The 23628-nt window shown below is 40.9% G+C and overlaps 1 protein-coding gene across 9 annotated transcripts in view; it reads left to right on the forward strand.

The window, feature by feature from the left end:
- The window catches only part of tlk1a (tousled-like kinase 1a), a 184374-nt gene that overhangs the window by 136465 nt on the left and 24281 nt on the right, over positions 1–23628 (forward strand). For all 9 annotated transcript variants that reach the window (XR_013499538.1, XR_013499537.1, XM_078228368.1 and 6 more), the window contains exon 14: positions 1443–1524. Coding sequence is in view for 7 of the 9 variants with exons in the window: in XM_078228368.1 (XP_078084494.1) it covers positions 1443–1524 (82 nt within the window). In the remaining 2 variants the exon portion in view is untranslated. The remainder of the gene's footprint in view (positions 1–1442; positions 1525–23628) is intronic.

Consider the following 23628-nt stretch of genomic DNA (forward strand, 5'->3'; position numbering starts at 1 on the left):
TTGGATCATTGTCTGTGTGGAGTTTTGCTCAGTCTTCCCTTGTCTGCGTGGGTTTTCTCTGGGTGCTCCAGTTTCTTCCCACAGTTCAAAGATGTGCGGGTTAGGTGCATTGGTCATGTTAAATTGCCCCTTAGTGTCCCGGGATACGTACGTTAGTAGGTTTAGCGGGGTAAATATGTGTGGTTACAGGGATAGGGCCTAGGTGGGATTGTTGTCAGTGCAGATGTGATGGGTTGAATGGCCTCCTTCTGTACTGTAGGATTTCTATGATTTCGATGTCCCTTTATGACATTGGTATCTAGAAATCTGTTAATCTCTGTTTTAAACATACTCGGTGACAGAGCTTCCGCAGCCCTCTGGGGTTGAGAATTCCAAGTTTCACAACCCCTCTGCGTTATGGAAATTGCCATGCCTTGACCTCAATACCACACGGATCTTTTATATCTCCATTTGTGATTGAGCTCCTGGATCACTTACTCGTTTCCCTCTGTATGCAGCATACCCTGACAGCCAATAAGCCCAGCCTACTTCACTCTTCACCCTTTAGAAAAGAATACCCCAACTCCCTGAATGGAATTCTCTTGGACTCCAACTGTCCCCTTTTCTGGCTCTCTCCCCAGAAGGATATCAAAATCTCCATAACTGCCTCAGTTCCAGGCCGGTAATCCCCTCATGCCTCCCTTTTAATACCGTCAACTTAGTGGCCTCAAATTGAGATCTGTAATCTCAAATTATCTGACATGTGTCTGACCTGAAAGTTCATGCCAAATAAAGCTTGAACATCTAAATATTTACTATAATTTCTTCTCCCTATCTAAATCTGCCCACTGCTCCAAAATGAACTTGCAGTAGAAGCAATTTCAATCTCCTCCATCTCTCTTTACTGCTCTCCCTATTTGTTCCGAACAGTTTAAATGCAATAAATATATAACTAACTTTGCTTCCAAAGCGGAGGGAAATCCCACTTGTGTCTCTGCCTTCAGACCTGGCTGCTGTCTCTAGCTCCTTATTCCAAATTGTTCCTCCGCCCCATTTCTCGTTCAAAGTAAGCATCCATTTTCCAATCAATGAACTCCACCTCCTGCCTTGACTCGTGTTTCTTCAGACCTCTCTACTTGTTGACATGAATCTTATTACCAATGTCTGGTATTACACTTTCCTCCTTCAAAGGAGCAGTCACCACCCTTCTACTCAGTGAACAAAATAAATTATCCTACTACTACAGTTTTGAATTTTTAAAGTTAAATAATGATGACTTGATGAATCATATCTTTATATGTTAACTCATTTTATGCTGTATTTAACAAAATATCTAGAATACGTTCAGTATCCAGTTTCACCCAACTGAAAACTTCGACCTGTTAACGTTTTTCATAATGCCCACCTTTACAAACGAGTTAGTTTCTGGAATGTTTGGCTGATATTAGTCTTATTTTTTTTAGATTCAAAGATCACCCTACGTTGAATGATAGATATTTATTACTACACCTACTTGGACGAGGTGGCTTCAGTGAAGTATATAAGGTATGCGGATGAGAACTTTAGAGATTGCTGAGTAAGTTATTCAGCAAAATTCTGTTTTCACAATAAAACGGAACCAAGGTGACGAGCTGTGTTAGATTAGCTAGGTAAAGTGTATTTTTGTACATAATGTGACTTGATACAATTAAGTATGCAATACCAATTTTAAGAAACTTCAAATGTCATGGCTCAAAGTTTATTTCATTCTTCATTTTTAAATGATTTCCCCATATGAATAGCTTTTGCAAGAATTTATTCTGTGTAGCTTTCTCATCTGACATAGTATGTAACGTTTTCTTGGTGTTTTGTCCAGATCATTAGGAAGGTAAGTGACATAGTGGTAATATGTATGTGCAGTTCTGATGGGCAATTTCAAGGTGGTTCTTTGCTAATATTGTCAATCTGCCCATTTTTTCACTGATCCCTCAACTTTGCTTCCACAACTTCTTTGCTACTATTTTCCAGACAGGCTTCTGCAAAGTTGCGCTCAAAATATAGCCTATTGCCTTATCAGTGGCTGCTAGAAAACCTAATGTTTTATGTGAATACATCCCTTGTTATTGTCCGTGTCTTTTATTTGCTGTAGGGTGGGGGGGAGCATGTGAATGCTATTGGGAGGCAAGACGAGCACTTGTAAAGCAAGTGAGATGTTATACTACAGTTTCATTATTAGATGTTGATTCCTCCCTCTCTCTTTGTGTGATACTTGGCTTCTACTCAGTAACTGTCCACAGTAGCATGACACCATGAATCTTTCTTTTTATGAGAATCACTGGAGTAGCCATGCTTTTTGCTTTTTTTGAGTGAGATTGCCAAGTTGGTGCTGATGTTACTGATCTGCTGCATTTTTTTGTGATGTGTGCATGGATGCCCACTGGGAACTGGGTTGAAACTGTTAGATTAATTTCTCAGGAAGATCTTTTACAGCCAGACAACAGACAGGGTTTCACTCCACCATTCCGGTGTAGATTTTAATCTGGTTGTTCAGGTAGAAGGACAAATTAATTGTGCAGCCAACATGCCATTTTAATCTGAGCTTAATTCTTTGAATGCAATCTGCATTCAGATTCAGATGGAGGGAGGGGTGCGAGGGGAGGGGCGCGAGGAAATTGTTAACAAAAAGCTACCCATTAAATCTAAAAATCTGTTCATCACTGTCCTTTGCCAGGGTTTAAACCGCGGAACCCCTAATGACCTCCCAAGAGCATCAGGGTTCCCCAAGCATTTTCATAATGTCTACGCTCATTTTTGCTACAAAATAGGTGCGAGCACAAAAATCAAATGTAAACAGGTCTGTTCTATCTCTATCTATGCATGTGTTAGGAATTAGAAAGAGGCACGCAGTCACAAATACATTTGTCCGCCACTTGACCTCCCACATTAACACCGGGTGTGGGAGGGGGTAGATTAACACCAAGCCATTATCCCACACCCCTCTCTCTCTTTTACACACCTCTCTCTCTCTCACCCAAGCACTCACCTCACTCTCTCACCCCCCCTTATCTCTCTCTTTCTCTCCCCCCCCCCCCCCCTCTCTCTCTCTCTCTCTCTCTCTCTCTCCTCACACGCCTCCACCCCGCCGTCGTGGCGCCTCCCCCTGCACCCGCTGCCGGGGCCCTCATGTATACATAAGCCATTGCAAGTTCTGATGGGAGCTCTCCAAGCAGAAATGTAACTTTTTCTCCCTCCAAAGTTGCTCATGGTCCTACTGAATATTTCTGATCATTTTGTGTTTACGTTTCATAGTTCCTACATCTGCGGTTTTTGCACTTTGTCCAATGCTGGCATGTTATTTCAATGATCTTACAGTAACTTGCCATATATGCAGCCTTCAGGAATCCTTCTCAATGCAAATATGTCAAACTCTGGGCAGTATTCTTTAGGAAGGGCATGGCAACCTTGGGCATGGGTCCAGGCAAGACTTATTGAAATGGTTCCGGGTATAATGTGCAGGGGTTGTGCTTATGCTCTTTAGAGCAATGAACTCTAAGGAGGTTTTGATGGTGGTGTTTGAAATCAAGGAGGTTTAAGATGGAGTAAATAAAAAGAAATTGCCCCCAATGTCTGGAGGATAGTTAACCAAAGGACGATGACCTAATTTGATCAGCGAAAGTTCCAGATTGTATATGAAGACAATAGTTCTGTGCATCAAATACTTAGGGTTTGAAATGCAGTGCCTGAGAGTGTGTTGGATATGGATAAAATAAATGCCTCAAATGGAATGGGTGCATTTTTTAAATAGGAAAATTTGCGTGGCTTAAAGTAAAGAGAAGTTCAATTGGATGCATTGGGTTGCATTGTGAAAGAGCCAGTGCAGAAGTGATGGAACAAATAGACTACATCAGAGGAACTCCCCTATTCCGTTTTGTTAATTTCTCTCGACTTCTATCTATCACGGAGCACTCCTTTTGTTCTTTCCTCCCCTGCCTTTCCCCTTGCATAAAAGAACTTACAGTGCAAACAATTGTCAGGTAAGATCTTAGAAGATCTTAGAAACCCTACAGCACAGAAAGAGGCCATTCGGCCCATCGAGTCTGCACCGACCACAATCACACCCAGGCCCTACCCCATATCCCTACATATTTACCCACTAATCCCTCTAATCTACGCATCCCAGGACACTAAGGGCAATTTTTTAGCATGGCCAATCAACCTAACCCGCACATCTTTGGACTGTGGGAGGAAACCGGAGCACCCGGAGGAAACCCACGCAGACACAAGGAGAATGTGCAAACTCCACACACACAGTGACCCGAGCCGGGAATCGAACCCAGGTCCCTGGAGCTGTGAAGCAGCAGTGCTAACCACTGTGCTACCGTGCCGCCCAAATGATGGAAGCCAAACAAGTTGGAATGTAATCCCATGACTCTCACTGGCCACAGATGCTGAGGGTCCCACTGGATATTTCGAACATTTTCTATTTGTATTCCATTGTTTCCTAAATCCATAGTATATAGCTTTAGTCGTTATCATTAGTATTGGACAGTAATCTCTCAAAAAAAAACAATGCAGTATGCTGCCTCTCCGGTTGCCATCGACACTTCTGCTTCTCATCTCCTGCCGGCTCACCATGAATCTTTGCTCTTGACCATGGACTTTTCTGCCCAGCAACAGAGATCAAATAAATTAAACAGGCCAATTAGAGCAAGGCCTTTTGGAGCACTGGATGCTGATAGGCTGAGTCAGCCTATTAGCAGCCAGTGTTCCAAGAGGCCTTGCACTAATTGGCCTGTTTGTTTTCCCCAATTATTATAAAACTATGAGCATTGGAACTAGTATTTGCTGGTCCCATGATTGCCACCAGTGTCATGCATCTCTGGAGACCGTTCAGGAGTCTGCAGACTCCAGTTTGGGAACCCTCACTCTGAGCTATATGCTTGCTGTTGTGGTATTCATGTTTGAAATAATCTGTAGCTTGATTTAATCTGATTGCGTGGCTGAATAAGAAAACTCGAGGTATTTTGTCTATGACTAACATTTTTAATAAAGTTAATGTTAAAGCCATTTGTCATTGCAGAGCAGATTCTTTCTGTTCAGACCAAGTCAATACTGAAATTTGCGTATAAATGATTGTTATTCAGGAGCAGAAAGAATGCCAGTGCTTTTCAAATCTGTATAGGAAATGTCTGTGAAATATGTTGACTAAAGATTGGTGGGTTTTGGTAGACCTTTGTGGACCTGGTAAAAGTTTGATGATACACTGTGTCACTCCAGGATGTTATGCCATCTAACACACTGGCTTATCAGAGAAAATCAACAAAGGGTGACTCGGAAACTTGGAATTAAAAGTGACACTTGCTGGAAGTGTATGCAGTACAGAAGTGCATGCTATGCACAAAACTTTATGTATTCCAATCAGCTCTCCTGTGATGTTGCGGACATTGAGTTTGAAGATATGCTGTTCTTTTTTCTAAAATAGGGTACACAAAATACACTGGCTGAAAAATTATCTGATGACACTGATGCTTCATTCTGTTACATGACACAACTTCTCATCCATACTTCCATGTATTGCACTTGATTTGTATCTATTACATGTACGGTACAGATTGTCTGCTAACATTTATATTGTACTTTCCAACTTTCATGCTATCCTGCATTTGGCAAATCTGTAGAATGCATTGTGAGGTTTTTGATCGTGATGTTTTACATTGTGGGTTGGCAGTTGGTTAATAGATATTGTAACATTAAGGCAACAGGTGTATTGGACACTGCAGTTTTTGATCCAGTCAATACAAGACACCTACTGTAAGAGCGATTTCGGTGTGTGCCTTCTAATCACCATCACAGCAGAATCCAAATTTTCTCTTTGTTTGTGTGTATTTTGGTTCTTAGTCAGGACCAGAGCCCTTTAATCTGCCTCACTTTTTATATCTCATTAACGGCACAGTGATGAGCACTACTGCCTCACAGCGCCAGGGACCCGGGTTCGATTCCCGGCTTGGGTCACTGCCTGTGTGGAGTTTGCACGTTCTCCCTGTGTCTGCGTGGGTTTCCTCCGGGTGCTCTGGTTTCTTCCCACAGTTCAAAAGACTGCTAGTTAGGTGCATTTGCCATGCTAAATTCTCCCTCTGTGTACCTGAACAGGCCTGGAGTGTGGCAACCAGGGGATTTTCACAGTAACTTCATTGCAGTGTGAATGTAAGCCTATTTGTGACTAATAAATAAACTTCAAACTTTTATTTTTCTCCTGTTTCCTCACTCTCATGCTTTTTTTTTTCTGCTTTGTTACTTAACCCCCCCTCCTAAATCTTTCCCAACTTGTTACTGTTCTATCTTCCCACTCTCCTGATGCTGTTCCAAGCTTGAATTTTTTTGAAAATCTGTTGGCTACTTTCCTGACTTTCTTTAAGCGCCCATTGCTGACTTAAAAGTAGCATCATCAACTTTCTTGACCATCTTCCCACTGCGTATGGTAGCCAGAGGCTAGCCTTAGCAACATACTTCCTGCCATGTTTCCCCACTCACTATTACTACCTAGGATTTTGCCAACAGTCACCGTTATCCAAAATATCCATTCAAATAGCCATTCACTTACAATAAGGCTCTAGTTCTTCTTGACTTTGTTATAGATAATCACATTGGTCTCCTGGATTTGAAACTTGGTTCACAGATTATGGTGATCCCTTACTCTTCGCTGAAATCTTCTTGCCTGGCTCCCACCACTTACCTTGTCAAAACTGTCACATTGGTAATATACCCCTGATCACCACATAGCACTGGTTTCTCCAACAAATCCTTTGGTACTTTCACCTCTTGTGTATGTCACCTTGTTCCACCCTTGCCACCTCTTGAAAACCTTGAATGTTTTTCACACATCCATCTTCTCCTCCTCCTCACTAACTCAAACCCAAGTTTCTCATCTGCCTCCTTTTTCATCCTCAGCCTCTGCATTAACTGCAGCTCATTCTTTACAATCTCAGCTGCGCCTGTATGTTCTCCTTTAAATTCACTGACCTCTTCCTTATACATCTCCCTCTACATAACGTCTCCTCCCTCTACTTCTCCCTCTGGCCCCTGTATACCCTCTGCTCCCTGTATAACCTCTCCCACCTACACTTGAGCCATTCCTTCAGCCTTGCCTTTGTGCATGCTTCTCTACTCCTGTGGTTTCTATAATAAGGCCATTTCCAACTGTTTCCTCTGCACCTGTATCTCAATACTTTTATGGTGAACCAGCTAACGGGTTCAAGTCTCACTCCAGACACTTAACATGATTTAAGCTTTGGTCCATTGCTGTACTGTGGGCAGTGTTGTCTTTTGGATGAGATCTCGGGCCCTCTCTGTCCCTTCAGATGGGCGTCAAAGATATTATGGCACTAATTTGAAGAAGAGCAAGGGAGTTCTCCCTGCCAATATTTCTCCCTCAATCAACCTCACTAAAACAGATTATTGATCATTATCACATTGTGCTTGTAGGAATTTGTGGTGTGCAAAATGTGCTGCCATGTTCCTGCAGTACCACACTTCAAACTATTTGTTTGACTGTAAAACTCTTTTGGATGTCCTGAAACCATGAAAGATGTTACACTAATTGCCTATCTTTATTTGGAAAAAATATTATCACTATTTGATGCCCTTGTTTTCCGCCAGCTCCACCCCAAAAACCATTCACCCTAGTATACCATTGTCCCAAATCCTAGAACTGTAAACGTGAGCATGTGTGAAACACCAATGTGCTGGAAATTGCCTTGCTAACGCTGGGCACTTACTTCCTTGAGGGCCCTGCTTGCAACTCAACTTTTTGCCTGAGCCATTATTTATTCCTCAATATTTCTTCCTGTATCTTCATATCTACTTTTGTCTGATTTTACTTCTGTGAAGAGCCTTGGCTGCGATTACAGTGAAGATGCTATATAATGCTTCGTAAAACAACTTGCATCCAAGGCTCTTCACAGATAGTTAGTCACACATTGCAATAGAATAAGATCTATTTTAAATTAGTTCAAGGTGTTGGGATAAGGGATAGAGCTGGAGTGAGTTTCCTGATGTTTGACAGCACTGGCTTTTTTTTCTGCCCTCAAACATGTTTTCTGAAAATGCATTTCAAATGTCAACTTGAACAGTAACAGGTGTGCCATCATTCTATTATATTTCTTTCGCTATAGTTCACAAGTTTAAAATAAAACAATATAAATTAAACCTTATGCTTGTTTGAAATATTACTCTAATCTTTTTGAGTAGTGCTCAACAATTGAATAATTATTGTTAAAGGAGAGCCATTCTATCATTTGGCTAGCTTAACTGTTCACATTGCACATGTAACCCAAGGACTTGATCTTCAACTAAGAAACACATTATCATAGTCCAAGATTTTAGTAGAGACTGAAACCTTCAGATAAAATCCTAAATGAAGGTGATAAAAGTTACAAAATAATTAAATGAATACATTTAGTTGTGTTATTTTGAAAATTTAAATTGTCAACAAATAGGGTGTGGAAAAATGGTGAAATATGTAACTTTATTTTGTTTAAATTTTTTTGACATTAGAAGTTTCAATTATTGAGGGATAAATAATGGATTTTCTTTCCCTAAAGTACTTGATTCAATTGATTCACCAAGAGAGTAGAAAAGTTGAACAATAATCATGAATTGCTGTGTATATAATATAATCATGAATTGTCTTGTATATAATGGGTTTTTGTGCACATCAAAAACCCACCAAAAACGGAATAGTAAAAAGATGACACAGCACTTGCTAATTAACTATAAATCATATTTTTCCGACAACAAAAAAAATGGATTAATAGCGATTAAATCCTCATCTCACCAGTTATTTACTTAACATTGGGTAGACTTTATAGGCTTGAGAGGGCACAACCACCTGATATATTGTGTATTACGTGGCATAATAATTCTGCTTTTCGAAAGAATGCATCGTGCGTTATCGCGAAGGGGATGGAGTATAAAAGCAGGGAGGTCTTGCTGCAATTGTACAAGGTACTGGTGAGGCCGCAACTAGAGTACTGTGTGCAATTTTGGTCCCCTTATTTGCGAAAGGATATATTGGCCTTGGAGGGAGTACAGAGAAGGTTCACCAGGTTGATACTGGAGATGAGGGGGTTAGCTTATAAGGAGAGATTGAGTAGATTGGGCCTGTACTCGTTGGAGTTTACAAGGCTGAGGGGAGATCTTATAGAGACATATAAGATAATGAAGGGGCTAGACAGGGTAGAGGCAGAGAGATTCTTTCCACTTAGAAAGGAAACAAGAACTAGAGGACACAGCCTCAAAATAAGGGGGAGTCAGTTTAGGACAGAGTTGAGGAGGAACTTCTTCTCTCAGAGGGTGGTGAATCTCTGGAATTCTCTGCCCATTGAAGCATTGGAGGCTACCTCCTTAAATATGTTTAAGTCACAGGTAGATAGATTTCTGATCAATAAGGGAATTAAGGGTTATGGGGAGCAGGCTGGTAAGTGGAACTAAACCACTATTAGATCAGCCATGACCTTATTGAATGGCGGGGCAGGCTTGAGGGGCTAGATGGCCTACTCCTGCTCCTATTTCTTATGTTCTTATCATCCAATTAAGTTGAGTAATACCATGGAGGATCCAAAAGCAATATTAAAAACATTATTAGTGCTTGCAAATGGCATATTTTGTCACACATGCACTTTGTGGTGCATGAAATTTCTAATAGTAGCCATACCTCATGGACAAAATTCATGATATTGTCTCATTGTAGCTGGCACTTTGGAATGATTTTGCTCTGTCAAGGATGTCATACTCTGTTCAGTCTGTGTCTCATGCAATGGTAACATACACAATTAGTTGTGAATAACATCAAAGGGTGATAAGTGTGTGTTAAATGTTTCACAACTATTGCATCTACTGTCCTGTTCCAAATCTCTTAACCTCACTTGGAAGTTTTACATCCAGAATTTTCTAATTTTCTTCATTTAGCTTTATCTTTAGAATTTATAGTAACTTTGTTCTGTCCAGTTAGGCTGTCTTCTGCTATTGTCCTCAATGAGCCTTGGCTCTGCACACACCTACAATGGAAAGTTCATTTATGCTTTTTAGAGTTTAGAATCCCTGCAGTGCAGAAGATGGCCATGTGGCCCATCGAGTCTGCATCGACCACAATCCCACCCAGGCCCCACTCCCGCAACACCACATATCTACCCTGCTAATCCCCCTGACACTAGGGTCAATTTAGCATGGCCAATCAACCTAACCTGCACATCTTTGAACTGTGGGAGGAAACCAGAGCACCCAGAGAAAATCCACGCAGACGCAGGGAGAATGTGCAAACTCCACACAGACAGTGATCCTAAGCTGGAATTGAATCCAGGTCCCTGGCGTTGAGAGACAAAAGTGCTAACCACTGTGCCACCATTCTGCCCATTTCATCTTTTTAGCTCTGATCTCCATTTTAATATCCTTTTGATTCTGCAGCTTTCTCAGATCTCCCGACTGTTAGTTTGATTCCTTTACAGCCCCATTACCCCACAGAACTATAGAATGGTTACAGCACAGAACGTGGCCATTGGGTCATCGTGTTCATCCTAGCTCTCAGTGAGAACACTCAGCTAGTCCCACTCTCTTGTCCTTTGCCCTGCACAGGTGTTTTCTTTGCTGGTCCTTATCCAATTGGTTAAACCATGGCAATCTCAGGCAGTTCATTCTAGATCACAAAACCATAGAATCCCTACAGTGCAGAAAGAGGCCATCCAGCCCATCAAGTCTGCAGCAACTCTCCAAAGGAGTATCTAACCCATGCCCTCGTGTCCACCCTATCCTCATAAGCTTGCACATTTACCATGGCTAATCCATCTAACCTGCACTTATTTGGACAGTGGGAGGAAACCTGAGCACCTCGAAGAAGCCTATGCAGACACGGAGAACATGCAAATTCCACTCAGATATAGTTGCCCAAGGCTGGAATTGAATTCAAGTCCTGGCGCTGTGAAGCAGCAGTGCTAACCATTGTGCCACCCTGCCGCCCTTGATCTTAACCACTTGCTGAGTAAAATACATTTTTTCCTCATGCCACCATTCACCTTAAATTGACGTCTCCTTCAGCCAATGGGAACAGTTTCTTTCTATCTTCTCTGTTCAGAACTCTCATGATTTTGAATACTTTTATCAAATCCTCTCAACCTTCACTTTTCTGAGAATAGCCCCAACTTCTCCAGTCTCTCCACGTAACTAAAACCCTTAGTCCCTCATGTCTGGAACCATTCGCCCTAAATCGGCAGCATTTGTAAAGCCTTCACATCCTTTCTAAATGTGTGGTGCCCAGAATTGGATACAGTACCTCTGTTGAGGCATTACCAGTGTTTTGTAAATGTTTATCACAACCCCTTTTCACCACATGTCTCTATCTTGTGTGTCCTTTGAATCATTTTCACAAAATGCCCTGCCATCTTCAGCAACTTGTACATTTATCTACCCCAGATCTCTCTCTCTCCCTGCATTCCTGGTTAACATATACAAACTTAAATCACACTTACTGTTTTATAATGCTCAACCTTAAAATAATGGCCCTAATTGCTTTGTATGAAGTAAAGTTACTTATTAATCACAGGTAGGCTAACATTAACACTGCAATGAAGTTACTGTGAAAATCCCCTGGTCGCCACACTCCGGCGCCTGTTCAGGTACACTGAGGGAGAATTTAGGATGGCCAATCCACCTAACCTGCACAACTTTGGATTATGGGAGGAAACTGGAGCACCCGGAGGAAACTCACGCAGACACGGGTAGATTGTGCAGACTCCGCACAGACAGTGACCCGAGCCAGGAATCAAACCCGGATCCCTGGTGCTGTGAGGTGCCACCATGCCGAAGTTGCTTCAGTCAGGTAATTTTTAAATAATTCAACCTTTTGGTATGTGGCCTTTCCTTCCTCCACTTTTTCCCCCATTACTCTTGTTGTTAATATGTATATTGCTATAATTGCTTCCAGTTCTATATCCCCTTATAACCTAGATGTTTAGTTCAGTGTCATCTTTTACCATTTGCAAAATCTGTCCACCTCTAATACTATTGTTGTGCCTGCCGCACAGTCTATTTTAACCATTATACGATGGACAAAGAACTGCGAGTAGACGTCTTGTTAGTACAACCAATATTTATTTAAAACACACAATCAATAATCACCCACCCAACCAACAAGTTATCTTACAGAAAATACTAAAGTTCAAGTCCAATACCTTGACTTAACTTTGCGTGACTGGCAAGTACCCAAGCAGATATTGGCCTTTATCTGTGCGCTGGTCTCGGTCGTCCTCTGTGTAGTCTGGTCCTTTGGTCTGGTCTGGCACTCTGGCTCTAGTATTCCTTCCTTCTCTGGTGTGGTGGCTCTCCTCGTGCTGGTCGTTGCTGGCGACGATCACTGTTGTTGTAGCTCGTTCGTGGGGTCAGAGAGAGATTCTTGGTTGCGCAGCACCCTTTATACCCCGTTGGGTTTTGCGCCCCTTTTGGCTATTATCAATCAATCAGGACTTGATCACCCTGATCGATAAAGTCCAATCGGGTGCTGCCACACCAATCTCTGGGTGTGTCCCCAACGGCCATGTCTGTAGGTGCTGGGGGCAGGTAGAACACACACCTCCCTCCCAAATAAGGGGTTATGGCACCCCTATGTCTGGTAAACAACCCAGTTTGACCAGAAAGTCCCTTTTGTCCTGGAGATGACCCATATCCTGTGTATTCAGTCATCTGGGTTGCAGCCTGTTTATCTCTGTCTTTTAGGCTGCAGCCTGTCGTTTTAGTTCTTGCCCAATTGTCCCAGAGTGCTTTACAAATCACCATTTTAGATGGCCCGTTTGGCCACACTATTCTACCTTCTCCTGCCTAACCCTGGTTGACACGAGTCTTTCCTCCTGATCCTGCTTTGCCCTTGCCTTTTGACCTCCCGTTTTGCAGTCCTTCTATGCCACAATGCAGTTATCCCATGCTGGCTAACTTGAGCCTTGACCATGTGCAATGCTGTGGGAGATTGAAGTGTTTTGTATTAAATTTGATGCACTAGGTTTGCATTTCACATTGAAAAGACCGTTGTCAACTGGGGTTGAATGGTAAAAGCCATTATTAATACCTGAAATGCTCATTAAACCTAGTTGATGCCCTTCCAGTGCAACTCTGTAGTGAGTATATCATTTGTCTTCCCCCTCAATAACTGATGTTTTTGATGCCAATAAGGGCTTGAACAAAGTTTATCTAAAAAGTCTTACATTTTTGCAATATTGTAGTTTTTAAAATCTTTTAATGCCTTTTGTTAACCTGAGGGCTCAGAACTTTGAATCCATGAGATGAATTTGGAGTATAAAATCTCAGCATGAGCAGTGTACCCAATTTCCCCAGGATGCATTAATACCATTTAGTCAGCTGTACTAATGGAAAATTCTTTAGCTTCTTGCAGTACCTGCTCACTTTTTCAAAATAATATCGAAGAAACACTTGAGGACAAATTTCAAAACATTAACTCAGGTAATATTTATGCTTTTAAAAAAGCAAGCAAGAGAGAGAGGAATGATGTGGCAGGTATTTATTGCATGCATGCTTTTTGTGTTTTGTGACTTACAGAAAATGTATTAAGCTCACAGACATAAAAGTAGAGATGGGGAAGAGAGGGATGTGTATTGAACTTAAAGTTAATTACATGGGTATGAGTGGCAAGTTTGCCAGGATAGATTCATAAATTAGATTAAAGGGTGTGTCAGTAAATGAACAATTCTGAACATTTAAAGCAATATTCAAAATTCTGAACAATCTACAACCCATTAAGAAGCACAAATACCATGGGAAAAGTGATCCATCTGAGGCTATCTAAAGATATCAAGGTTAATATTAGAATAAAAAAATGAGGTTTATAATGAGTAAACCTAGGAATTGGGAGAGTTTTAACTACCAGCAAAGGATAACCAAAACATTGATGGAGGGAAATGGAAAATGAGAATACAAAAACACAAGAATTAGGAGCAGGAGTAGGCCATTCAGCCTGTCAAGTATGCTCTGCCATTTGAAATGATCACATCTGATCCAATTACACAAAGAACAAAGATAAATACAGCACAGGAACAGGCCCTTCGGCTCTCCAACTTGTGCCGATCATAATGCCCTAACTTAAAAGAAAAAAACTTCTGCCCTTTACTCAGACCGTATATTCCCTCCCTATTCATGTACCCATCCAGGTGCCTCTTAAATGTTACCCATGCTAGTTTCCACCACCTCCTCTAGCAGCGTGTTCAAGGCACCCACCACTCTGTGTGAAACATTTCTCCCGCACATCTCCCTTAAACTTTCTTCCTCCTCACCTTGAACCTGTGCCCCCTTGCAATTGATACTTTCACCATGCGAGAAAGTCTGACTATCCATGCTGTGTATGCCGCTCATAATTTTGTAGACCTCTATCAGGTCTCCCCTCATCCTCTGTCTTTCCAATTATAACAATTCTAGTTTATTCAACCCCCGAGCCAACACCCTTGAGACCAGGCAACATCCTGGTAAACCTTCTTTGCACTCTCTCCAAAGCTTCCACGTTCTTCTGATAGTGTGGTGACCAGAACTGCACGCAATACTCCAAATGCAGCCTAAACAAGGTTTTATATAGCTGCAACATGATTTCCCAACTCTTATACTGGATGCCCTGGCTGATGAAGGCAAGCATGCAATATGCTTTCTTAATCACCTTGGCCACCTGTGTTGCCACTTTTAGGGAACTGTGGACCTGCAAACCCAGATCCCTCTATGCTAATGTTCCTAATAGTTCTGCCATTTACTGTACAATTCACACCTAAATTTGATCCACCAAAAAGCATCACCTCTCATTTGTCTGGATTAAACTCCATCTGCCATTTCTGTGCCCAAGTCTCCAATCTATCTATATCCTTTTGTATCCTCTGACAATTTCCAGCACTCTTAGCAACTCCACCAATCTTCGTGTCATCCACAAACATGCTACCCACATTTTCCTCCAAATCATTTATACGTACTACAAACAACAGAGGTCCCAACACTGATTGTAGCTGCAACTCCACTTTCCTGTCTGTCTGCCTCCCATAACCCTTGATTCCCTTGCTGATCAAAAAACTACCTAACTTGACTTTGAACATATTCAATGACCCAGTCCTCCCATTGCTCTCTGTGGAAGAGAATTTCACAGAGTAATGACCCTCGGACTAATGAACCTTATCTCAGTCTTAAACGGGAGACCCTTAATTTTTGAACTATGTCCCCAGGTTCTAGACTCTCCCACAGTGGGAAACATCATGTCAACATCCTCCTTTTCCACTCCCCGGATCTTGTGTATGTTTCAATCAGATCTCTCTCCTTGTAAATTCTATGTCCAATCCGCTCAAAACTTTCCTTGCAAGATAAACCCTTTCATCCCAGGACTAAGTCGAGTGAACCTTCTCTGAACTGCATCTAACGCAATTATATATTTTCTTAATGAGGAAAACAAAACTGTACACTGTACACTGTACCCCTGATGTGATCTCACCAATATCCTGTAAACTCTAACATTTCCCAATTTTTATATTCAATTCCCCTTGTGATAAACATCAACATTTCATTTGCCTTCCTTATTACTTACTACACCTGCATACCAACTTTTTGTGAATTGCGTACCAGGACGCCAAGATCCCTCTGTACCGTAGCTCTGTGGTCTCCCTCCAATCAAATAATATAGTACTTTTTATTCTTACCAAGTAAGCAAATTCGTATTTTCCCACATTACACTCTTACCTGCCAATTTTTTGCCCACTCACTTAACCTATCTAAATCCCTTTGTATATTCTTTATGTCCTCTTGACAACTTACTTTTCTATCTTTGTGTCATCAGCAAATTTAGCTGCCATAAATACACTGTTTTTAATCCAAGTCATTGATTTAGATTATATATAGTTGACTCCAGCACTGAACCCTGTGGCACTCCACGAACCTGAAAATGACCCATTTATCCCTATTCCCTGTATCCTGTTAGCTAGCCAATCCTCTGGAATTTTGCTGTCTTCTGGCCCCGCTCCTTCCTCTGGAATCTCCATTTTCTGGTCCCGCATCTTTCTCTGGAATCTTCCTCTGTTCTGGCCCTTCGCATTCCTCTGGAATCTCCCTGTTTTCTGACCTTGCACGTTCCTCTGGAATCTCCCTGTTTTTTGGCCCTACACATTCCTCCAGAGCTTTGTTGTTTCCTGGCCCTGCACTCCTTGAAGCCTGAACTATATAAAAACAGATTATAAGATGTTTCACAAGTAAGATGGAAGGAAGGGAGCAGCACGGGTAAACATGGATCCATTGAGACTGAGCCAAGAGGAATTCTAATGGGGAATTAGGAAAAGACAGCCATTAAACAAATGTTTTCATCTCTTCACAGTAGAAGACACAAAATACTTTACAAAATTAGTAAAATAATTAACAGTGAAAAAAAGTACCAGAGAAATTAATGGGATTGAAAGCTGGCAAATCTTCTGGACTGATGGCCTACATCTTGGGTTCTAAAAGTGATGGCTGCAGAGAGAATAGATGCACTGATTGCCATTTTCCAAAATTCCCTCGGTCCTGGAACAATCCCAGCAAATTGGAAAGTAGCAAAAGTTATACTGCTTATTCAAGAAAGGATGGAGAGAGAAAACTGGGAAATATAAGCCGGTTTGCCTGCCATCAGTTGTTGGGGAATATGTTGGATTCCTTTATTAAGAAACTAGTAACAGGACACTTAGAAAATCATAATATGATTAGGTAGAGTGAACATGGTTTATGAAAATGTTTGACAAATCGATTAAGTATTTTTAAGGATGTAACTAGAAGAATAGATATAGAGGAACTAGTGGATATTCAAAAGGCATTGATAAGGTGCCATGCAGTAGGTTGTTGCTGAAGGTGAGGGCTTATTGGGTTCAGGATTCTATGATTAGCGCAAACAGAGAATTAGTTAAAGAACAGAAAACAGTAGGAATAAAGGAGTTATATTCAGGGCAGCAGAAATGTTGCAGGGATCGGGATTGGAGCTTTATATACAATCTAATTAAATTAAGGGACCAGGTGTAATAGGTTTGCTGGCGATACAAAGCAAGGTGGGGAAGTAAGATGCAAGGAAGACGCAGAGGCTGCAAAAAAGCTGGGCTTGTATTTCCCAATTTTCTCCCTTCATCCTTTCTTGAATAAGCAGAATAACTTTTGTTGCTTTCCAATTTGGTCAGGTTGTTCCAGCACCAAGGGAATTTTGGAAAATGGCAACCAGTGCATCTATTCAGACAGGGTATGTTGGTGGGCAAGATGGTGGCAAATGGCGTACAATTTGGGGAACTGTAAATTGGTATGAAGAATAGAAAAATAGAATACTGTGAGACTATTAAATATTAGTGTTCAGAGAGATTTGGGTGTCCTGGTACAAGAAACACAATATCAACATGCAGATGAGAACAAACAATTAGTAAATGGTATGTTGGCTTTTATTACAAGCAACAGTCAGGAATCCTGTGGGTGAGACTTTGCTAAAAGTACAGTGTACGGATTTCTTCTGCAAATCCAAGGTATTCTTGCCTTCGAGGGAATACAACCAAAGTTCACTAGAACGATTCCTGCGAATGCTTGGCAGGTTAGATGCTAAGAGGCTGTTTCCCTTGGCTAGAGCATCCAGAACTCAAGGATATAATAAGATAAGAAATTGGCGATTTATGAGAAATACCTTCAATCAGCATGTTCCGATTCTTTGGCATTCTCTTTCCAGAGAGTTGTGTATGCTCAGTCTGAGTATGCTGAAGGCAAAGACTGATGGTTCACTTCTACATTGCCAACTGTAATATCACTGCTCAACCTTATAACTTCAAGGGAATACAAGCTATGCTTATGCAACTTCTCAACATGTAGGGTCTTGGTGTCCTTCTGATGAATGTATACTGTATTCTTTCCAAGACCAGTGTGTGTGGTATGGTGCCCAAAGATGAAAACGTTTTCCAGTTTAGATCTAACCAGGGTTCTGTGCAACTGAGGCATATCTTGCTCACGTTTGAATTCCAATCCACTTGAGATAAAAGGCCAACGCATTTGCCTTTTTTGATTTTTGTTTGTATCTAGGCACTAGGTTTGTGGTTTATTGTACAGTGATACTTAAATCCCTTGCTCCTCCACAACTCTTAATCTTTCATTATTAAGAAAATATTATTTATCTTTCTTCGATGTAAAGATGACCTCTGATTTCCCTACATTGAACTCCATCTTTCAGTCACTTTGTGACTTCTAGCTCTTATGTATACAACATTCTGTGCTACCTAACTTTGCAAACTTGGATATGCAGCTCTAATCCTCCAGATTTATCTTTCTTAGTTTTAAAATGTCATTTTGTGGCTTTGATTATGGCCATTTCAATGCTGTGGCATGGATGAGAAACCTAATTGGAGAGATTCAAACAGAATTGCAGGAAAGATTAACAGGTTGTGCCTCCCAAATCTGCTCAAGAACGTGGAAGAGGTGAATGATGGAGTGGCAGTTTGCAAGGATAGAATACTTGAAGATGAGTATTGGATGATTCTGCAGTTTTGATAGGGAATAGATATCGAACCTGTCAAGTGGGCACTATTTGCAGTTTGAGCTAGCATGAGGGGACTAGAAAGGGAAATTGGGTAGTCAAGTCAAGCAGAAAGAGGGCATGGAGGGAAATAGGTAAGAAACTGGAACAAGATGTTTTTTCAGGGAAACCCGGCCAGGTATGATTCTGTAAACTGCTTTATTTTACAGGCAGGGCACACAAATAAAAATTATCTTAGGACTTCGAAGCCCAGATGAAGGGAGTTTGTATGCCTTGAGCATGGTTTAAGCTACTGAGATAAATGAAGAAGCAATTGTGAACAACCATTCAAATCTGAATGTGGTAGAAAGTTCTTACCCAGCATTTCAGTGCATCAGAAGTGCTGGTCATCAGAATGCATTATTTAGTGTATTTTCTGGTTATTATACATTTACTATACACTGCTCACCTGAAACCTTACATTTTCAGAATTGGAAACAAGAACATGTTAAAGTTCAGATGTCTTTTGAACATAATAGCTGGTGCTAGTCAACAAGTACACTCAACTAATCAACTTCCTTTTGAGATATGCTTTGTAAAATGATGCACAGCAATTACTTCAATTTGTACTGAGGGAGTATCCTGAGAATAAATTGGTAAAATAACAGTACACTGAGATTACAAAGATTGTTTATTATGATATGATTGGGCATGGTTTTTGAAACGTGTAGCTGAACCAAGAGACACCTTGGTGTCCATATATACAAATCCTTAAAGATGGTAGGGTAAGTTGTTAATCTGGTTAATACCATGGACAGGCAGCATGGTGGCACAGTGATTAACACTGCTGCCTCATGGCACCTGGGACCCGCATTCAATTCCGGCCTTGGGTGACTCTCTGTTGGGAGTTTGCACATTCCACCCCCACCCTGCCCCCCAAAACAGTCCAAAGATGTGCGGTTAGGTGGTTAGGCCATGGTAAATGTGTGGGTTTACGGGGATGGGGCAGAGGGGAAGGCCTGGGTGGAATTCTCTTTCAGAGAGTAGGTGCAATTCAAAGGCTGGATGGTGAGTTTCTGCACCGTAGGGATTCTATGGTAAATCATATTAGCCACTGGTATTTATAAATAAAGACATAGATTATAAAAGCAAAGAGGTTATGCTGCAACTGTACAGGACCTTGGTGAGACCACATTTGGAATATTGTGTGCAGTTCTGGTCACCTCACTATAAGAAGGATGTGGAAGCGCTGGAAAGAGTGCAGAGGAGATTTACCAGGATGCTGCCTGGTTTGGAGGGTAGGTCTTATGAGGAAAGGTTGAGGGAGCTAGGGCTGTTCTCTCTGGAGCGGAGGAGGCTGAGGGGAGACTTAATAGAGGTTTATAAAATGATGAAGGGGATAGATAGAGTGAACGTTCAAAGACTATTTCCTCGGGTGGATGGAGCTATTACAAGGGAGCATAACTATAGGGTTCATGGTGGGAGATACAGGAAGGATGTCAGAGGTAGGTTCTTTACTCAGAGAGTGGTTGGGGTGTGGAATGGGCGGCCTGCAGTGAGAGTGGAGTCAGACACTTCAGGAACATTTAAGCGGTTATTGGATAGGCACATGGAGCACACCAGGATGATAGGGAGTGGGATAGCTTGATCTTGGTTTCAGATAAAGCTCGGCACAACATCGTGGGCCGAAGGGCCTGTTCTGTGCTGTACTGTTCTATGTTCTAGATTATGCTAGAATTTTATAAATCATGGGTTGGACCTCAGCTGGCCTATAGCGGACAATTCTTGGTAGGTTTCTTCAGGAAAGATGTTTTTTTTTAAATGGACCTTTTGGAGAAGGTTTACTAGGAATGAGTGACTTCAGTTACTAAGAGATTGGAAAGGGTGGCACTGCTCTCTCTGGAACAGAGACGATTAATAAGTAACCTAATAGAGATTTTCACAATGTTGAAAGGTTTTGATAGAGTAAATAGAGAAAAACTATTCTCTTGGCCGAGTAGGAAAATTACCAGAGGACAAAAATTTTAAATCACTGACAAAAGACTGAGGGCAGGATAGAAATGGTTTTTTCACTGAGTTGTTGGGCTGGAATGCTCTACCTGAAAATATGATGCAGTTGACTTTGTAAATTTAAAAAGGGAGTTGGAGAGGTACTTGAAGATGCAGAACATAAAGTTGTGATCTAAAAGTGGGGAGTAGGGATAAGCATGGCTGCTCTTTCAAAGAGCTAGCACAAGCATGATGGGCCAAATTGCCTCCTTTACTCTTAAATTTCTATGAATTCAAATAGTTCTTAATGGAACTTGAGAATGGAATAGAACTTGAGTATCGCTGAAAAAAAAACGGCACATTTTTTATCTTCCAGTCATCAGGATATTCATAAGAATACCAAATGTAAATGGAACAACAATTTATATTCATGAAAAGAGTGTGTTGATTGGTAGAGGCATTGCCATTGAGACTGTACTAGTTAACTGATGAATGACAGTTAGCTGCCAAACTTTGTTTCAATTCAAACCAGGTGGGTTGACTGAGTAAGGCATTTCCCTGGGGAATGAACCAGAGAATGGCTGTTGCCTATTTTGTTCAGTTGAAACAGGCGCAATGTGTGTATGTTTTCTTTCTGTCACAAATACACAGGGTCCTGTGTATTAATATCGTAGCTTCCAGCATGTGCAAGTGTGCCATACAGCACGCCTAACTGATAATCTTAAATTAGTTGACCGTGTAATTCTTAGCACTGTCAGAATTGTTTAACAATGTTGCTCTATTGTGGAATCACACCTACTGTTAGACACTGTTTTGAGCTTTGCAAACATGCGCTGACTGGTTATGGTCAGTATCTTGTCTGTTGTGAATAGCTGAAGAGGCATACTGTTACAATCGGCCAGTCTTTGGGACGTTGCAGCCAACATATCTAGCATCACACACACACACTGAAATACATATATCACATTACTCTTTGTGTGATAGGCAGAAGTCATTTTGGCTTGACAGGAGCATCCTGTTAGTGGTAGACATCATTATTGTTGCTATTGCATTGTAGCTGTGTGAAACAGTTAACTTCACCTGTTGCTCAAATCTTTTGAGGTACCTTATCTGCACCAGGTCATCTGAGGTAGACTGGGAACTACTCACGACCAAAAGTGGCAGCCTTAGGCCCATTCATGAGTTTGCGTGATACAGTGAACAATGGTATGATTAAGGTAACCATTATCTAACAGGGTAGCTTTGATGTGCCCTATGACAGTATCAAGCTTGTATGGTGAGCAAATTGCTCTGGCCCTATTTTTGAGGTTGCCAATGCCATTCTTGTAGCACATGGATTTGTAGAAATCTGAATGAGTATATTGATCAGTGATGACAGACACATGGTAGATGGTAGTAGCTTTCTCAACTAGCATGTCAAAGAAAGATTATAAGATGTAGGAGCAGAAGTAGATCATTTGGCCCATCGAGCCTCCTCCTCCATTAAATGAGATCATGACTCATGAAAGGAAGCTTATTTGACTGCTCCATTTCAAAGGTGAATTTGAATGCATGAAGAAGCGCATTAAAGTGTGCAAGGAAAGTCTGACATGCACCTTTGAATTCAAATTAGCAAATGTATCATCTACATATCAGAGATATGCAATGTGTAGACGTGTTTCTCATGGAACCCAACAAAGATGATTGAGAGAGCTAGGCCTAGATGGAATCCCTTGGCAACACCATCTATTTTGGCATACATGGCATTGTTAAAACGTAGCTCAACTGCTCAAGTTGCTGAGTTCATAAGTTCAATAAATACTGATTTACACAATGGTGGCGGGTCTTGATTGCCATGATATTGTGCTGCAGTGCAAATGTCTACAGCTTCCTTGAGGTATTTGGTATTCTTGCAAATGTCCTGGTGCAAAATGAAAAACTTGGACATGTGTTTTTTCACCGATAGTCTTTCAATTAATTAATGATTGGCAAGTTATTTTTTTCTAACTTTAGCGTGTTCAGTGATTACCACATCGTCCTACTGGTTTTAATTGTCTCAACACATTTTATATCAAAATAAAATCTCTATTCTTACCACGGTGTTATTCAGGTTTACCAACTTCTCCGATCAGTGTTTAACTATGGTTAAACGTGTGGGTACTAAAGTAATTGAAATTTTCATGATTGGGATCAATATTGTTACCAAAGGGTACATGGAACAGTACAAAAACAGAAAATGCTGGAAAATCTCAGCAGGTCTGACAGCATCTATGGAGAGAGAATAGAGCCAATGTTGAGAGTCTGGATGATCTTTTGTCAGAGCTGAAGTAATTGCTCTGCTCTCCTTTGTTCCAAGCAGAATACATCACAATGAGCAGTTTTTAAGAAAGAATGTGTACACTTATTAGATGACTGTCAAAAGTTGTGAAACTGCACACGCCTGTCCTGGAAAGTGCTTAAATGAGCTAATTTAACATTGAATTAAGAAGGGGTATCTGAGAGTTATTTCTATCAGTGCATTTTGTGTGCTGCAATAGATAATGTTTGTTCAGCACTTATGCAAGCTTGTAGGAAATTAATATTTAAGCCTCAAATATACCATAGTGACATTTGGACAAATATTTTTCAGCAAATAAATTATGTTTATCTCTCAGCCCACCGTGGGAAATCGTTTTATTGTTTACTAAATTTTTCAAGTTTGTCTCATTTGGAATGAATTAAGTTTTGGGGACCAAATCTATATATGGGTAATTGTAAATGTATTCCACATCTGCAATTGCAAAATGATTAATTTGGTGCCTCATTATTTTTGTCCAAGGATGCAAGTCCAAACTGTATTTGAATTTATTAACATCTGTGAAGATTGAAATAAATCACATGGCATATCAGTTGTTTTAACCCCTAATTTAAATATAGGTGCATTTTGCAATATAAATTTTATGGAATAGAAAAATTGCTCAACTCAGTGCTAAATGAAATAGAGGAAGACTCCATGGTAAAAGCAAAACATAAAATGTGCATGCTTTATGATGTCTTGGGTAACAGTGAGACAACTAGTAATTGGCTGCATCAGTGATATTCACGAATGATGCAAGTACTTAATAGTTTAAGAGTTTAGGAAACAATGTTTGGCTTTTCTTTGACTTGGATTCAACAGTGCAGATTGGTCAAATTGGACAATA

The sequence above is a fragment of the Mustelus asterias genome, chromosome 14 (assembly GCF_964213995.1).
Source record: "Mustelus asterias chromosome 14, sMusAst1.hap1.1, whole genome shotgun sequence".
NCBI classification, from domain to species: Eukaryota; Metazoa; Chordata; class Chondrichthyes; order Carcharhiniformes; family Triakidae; genus Mustelus; species Mustelus asterias.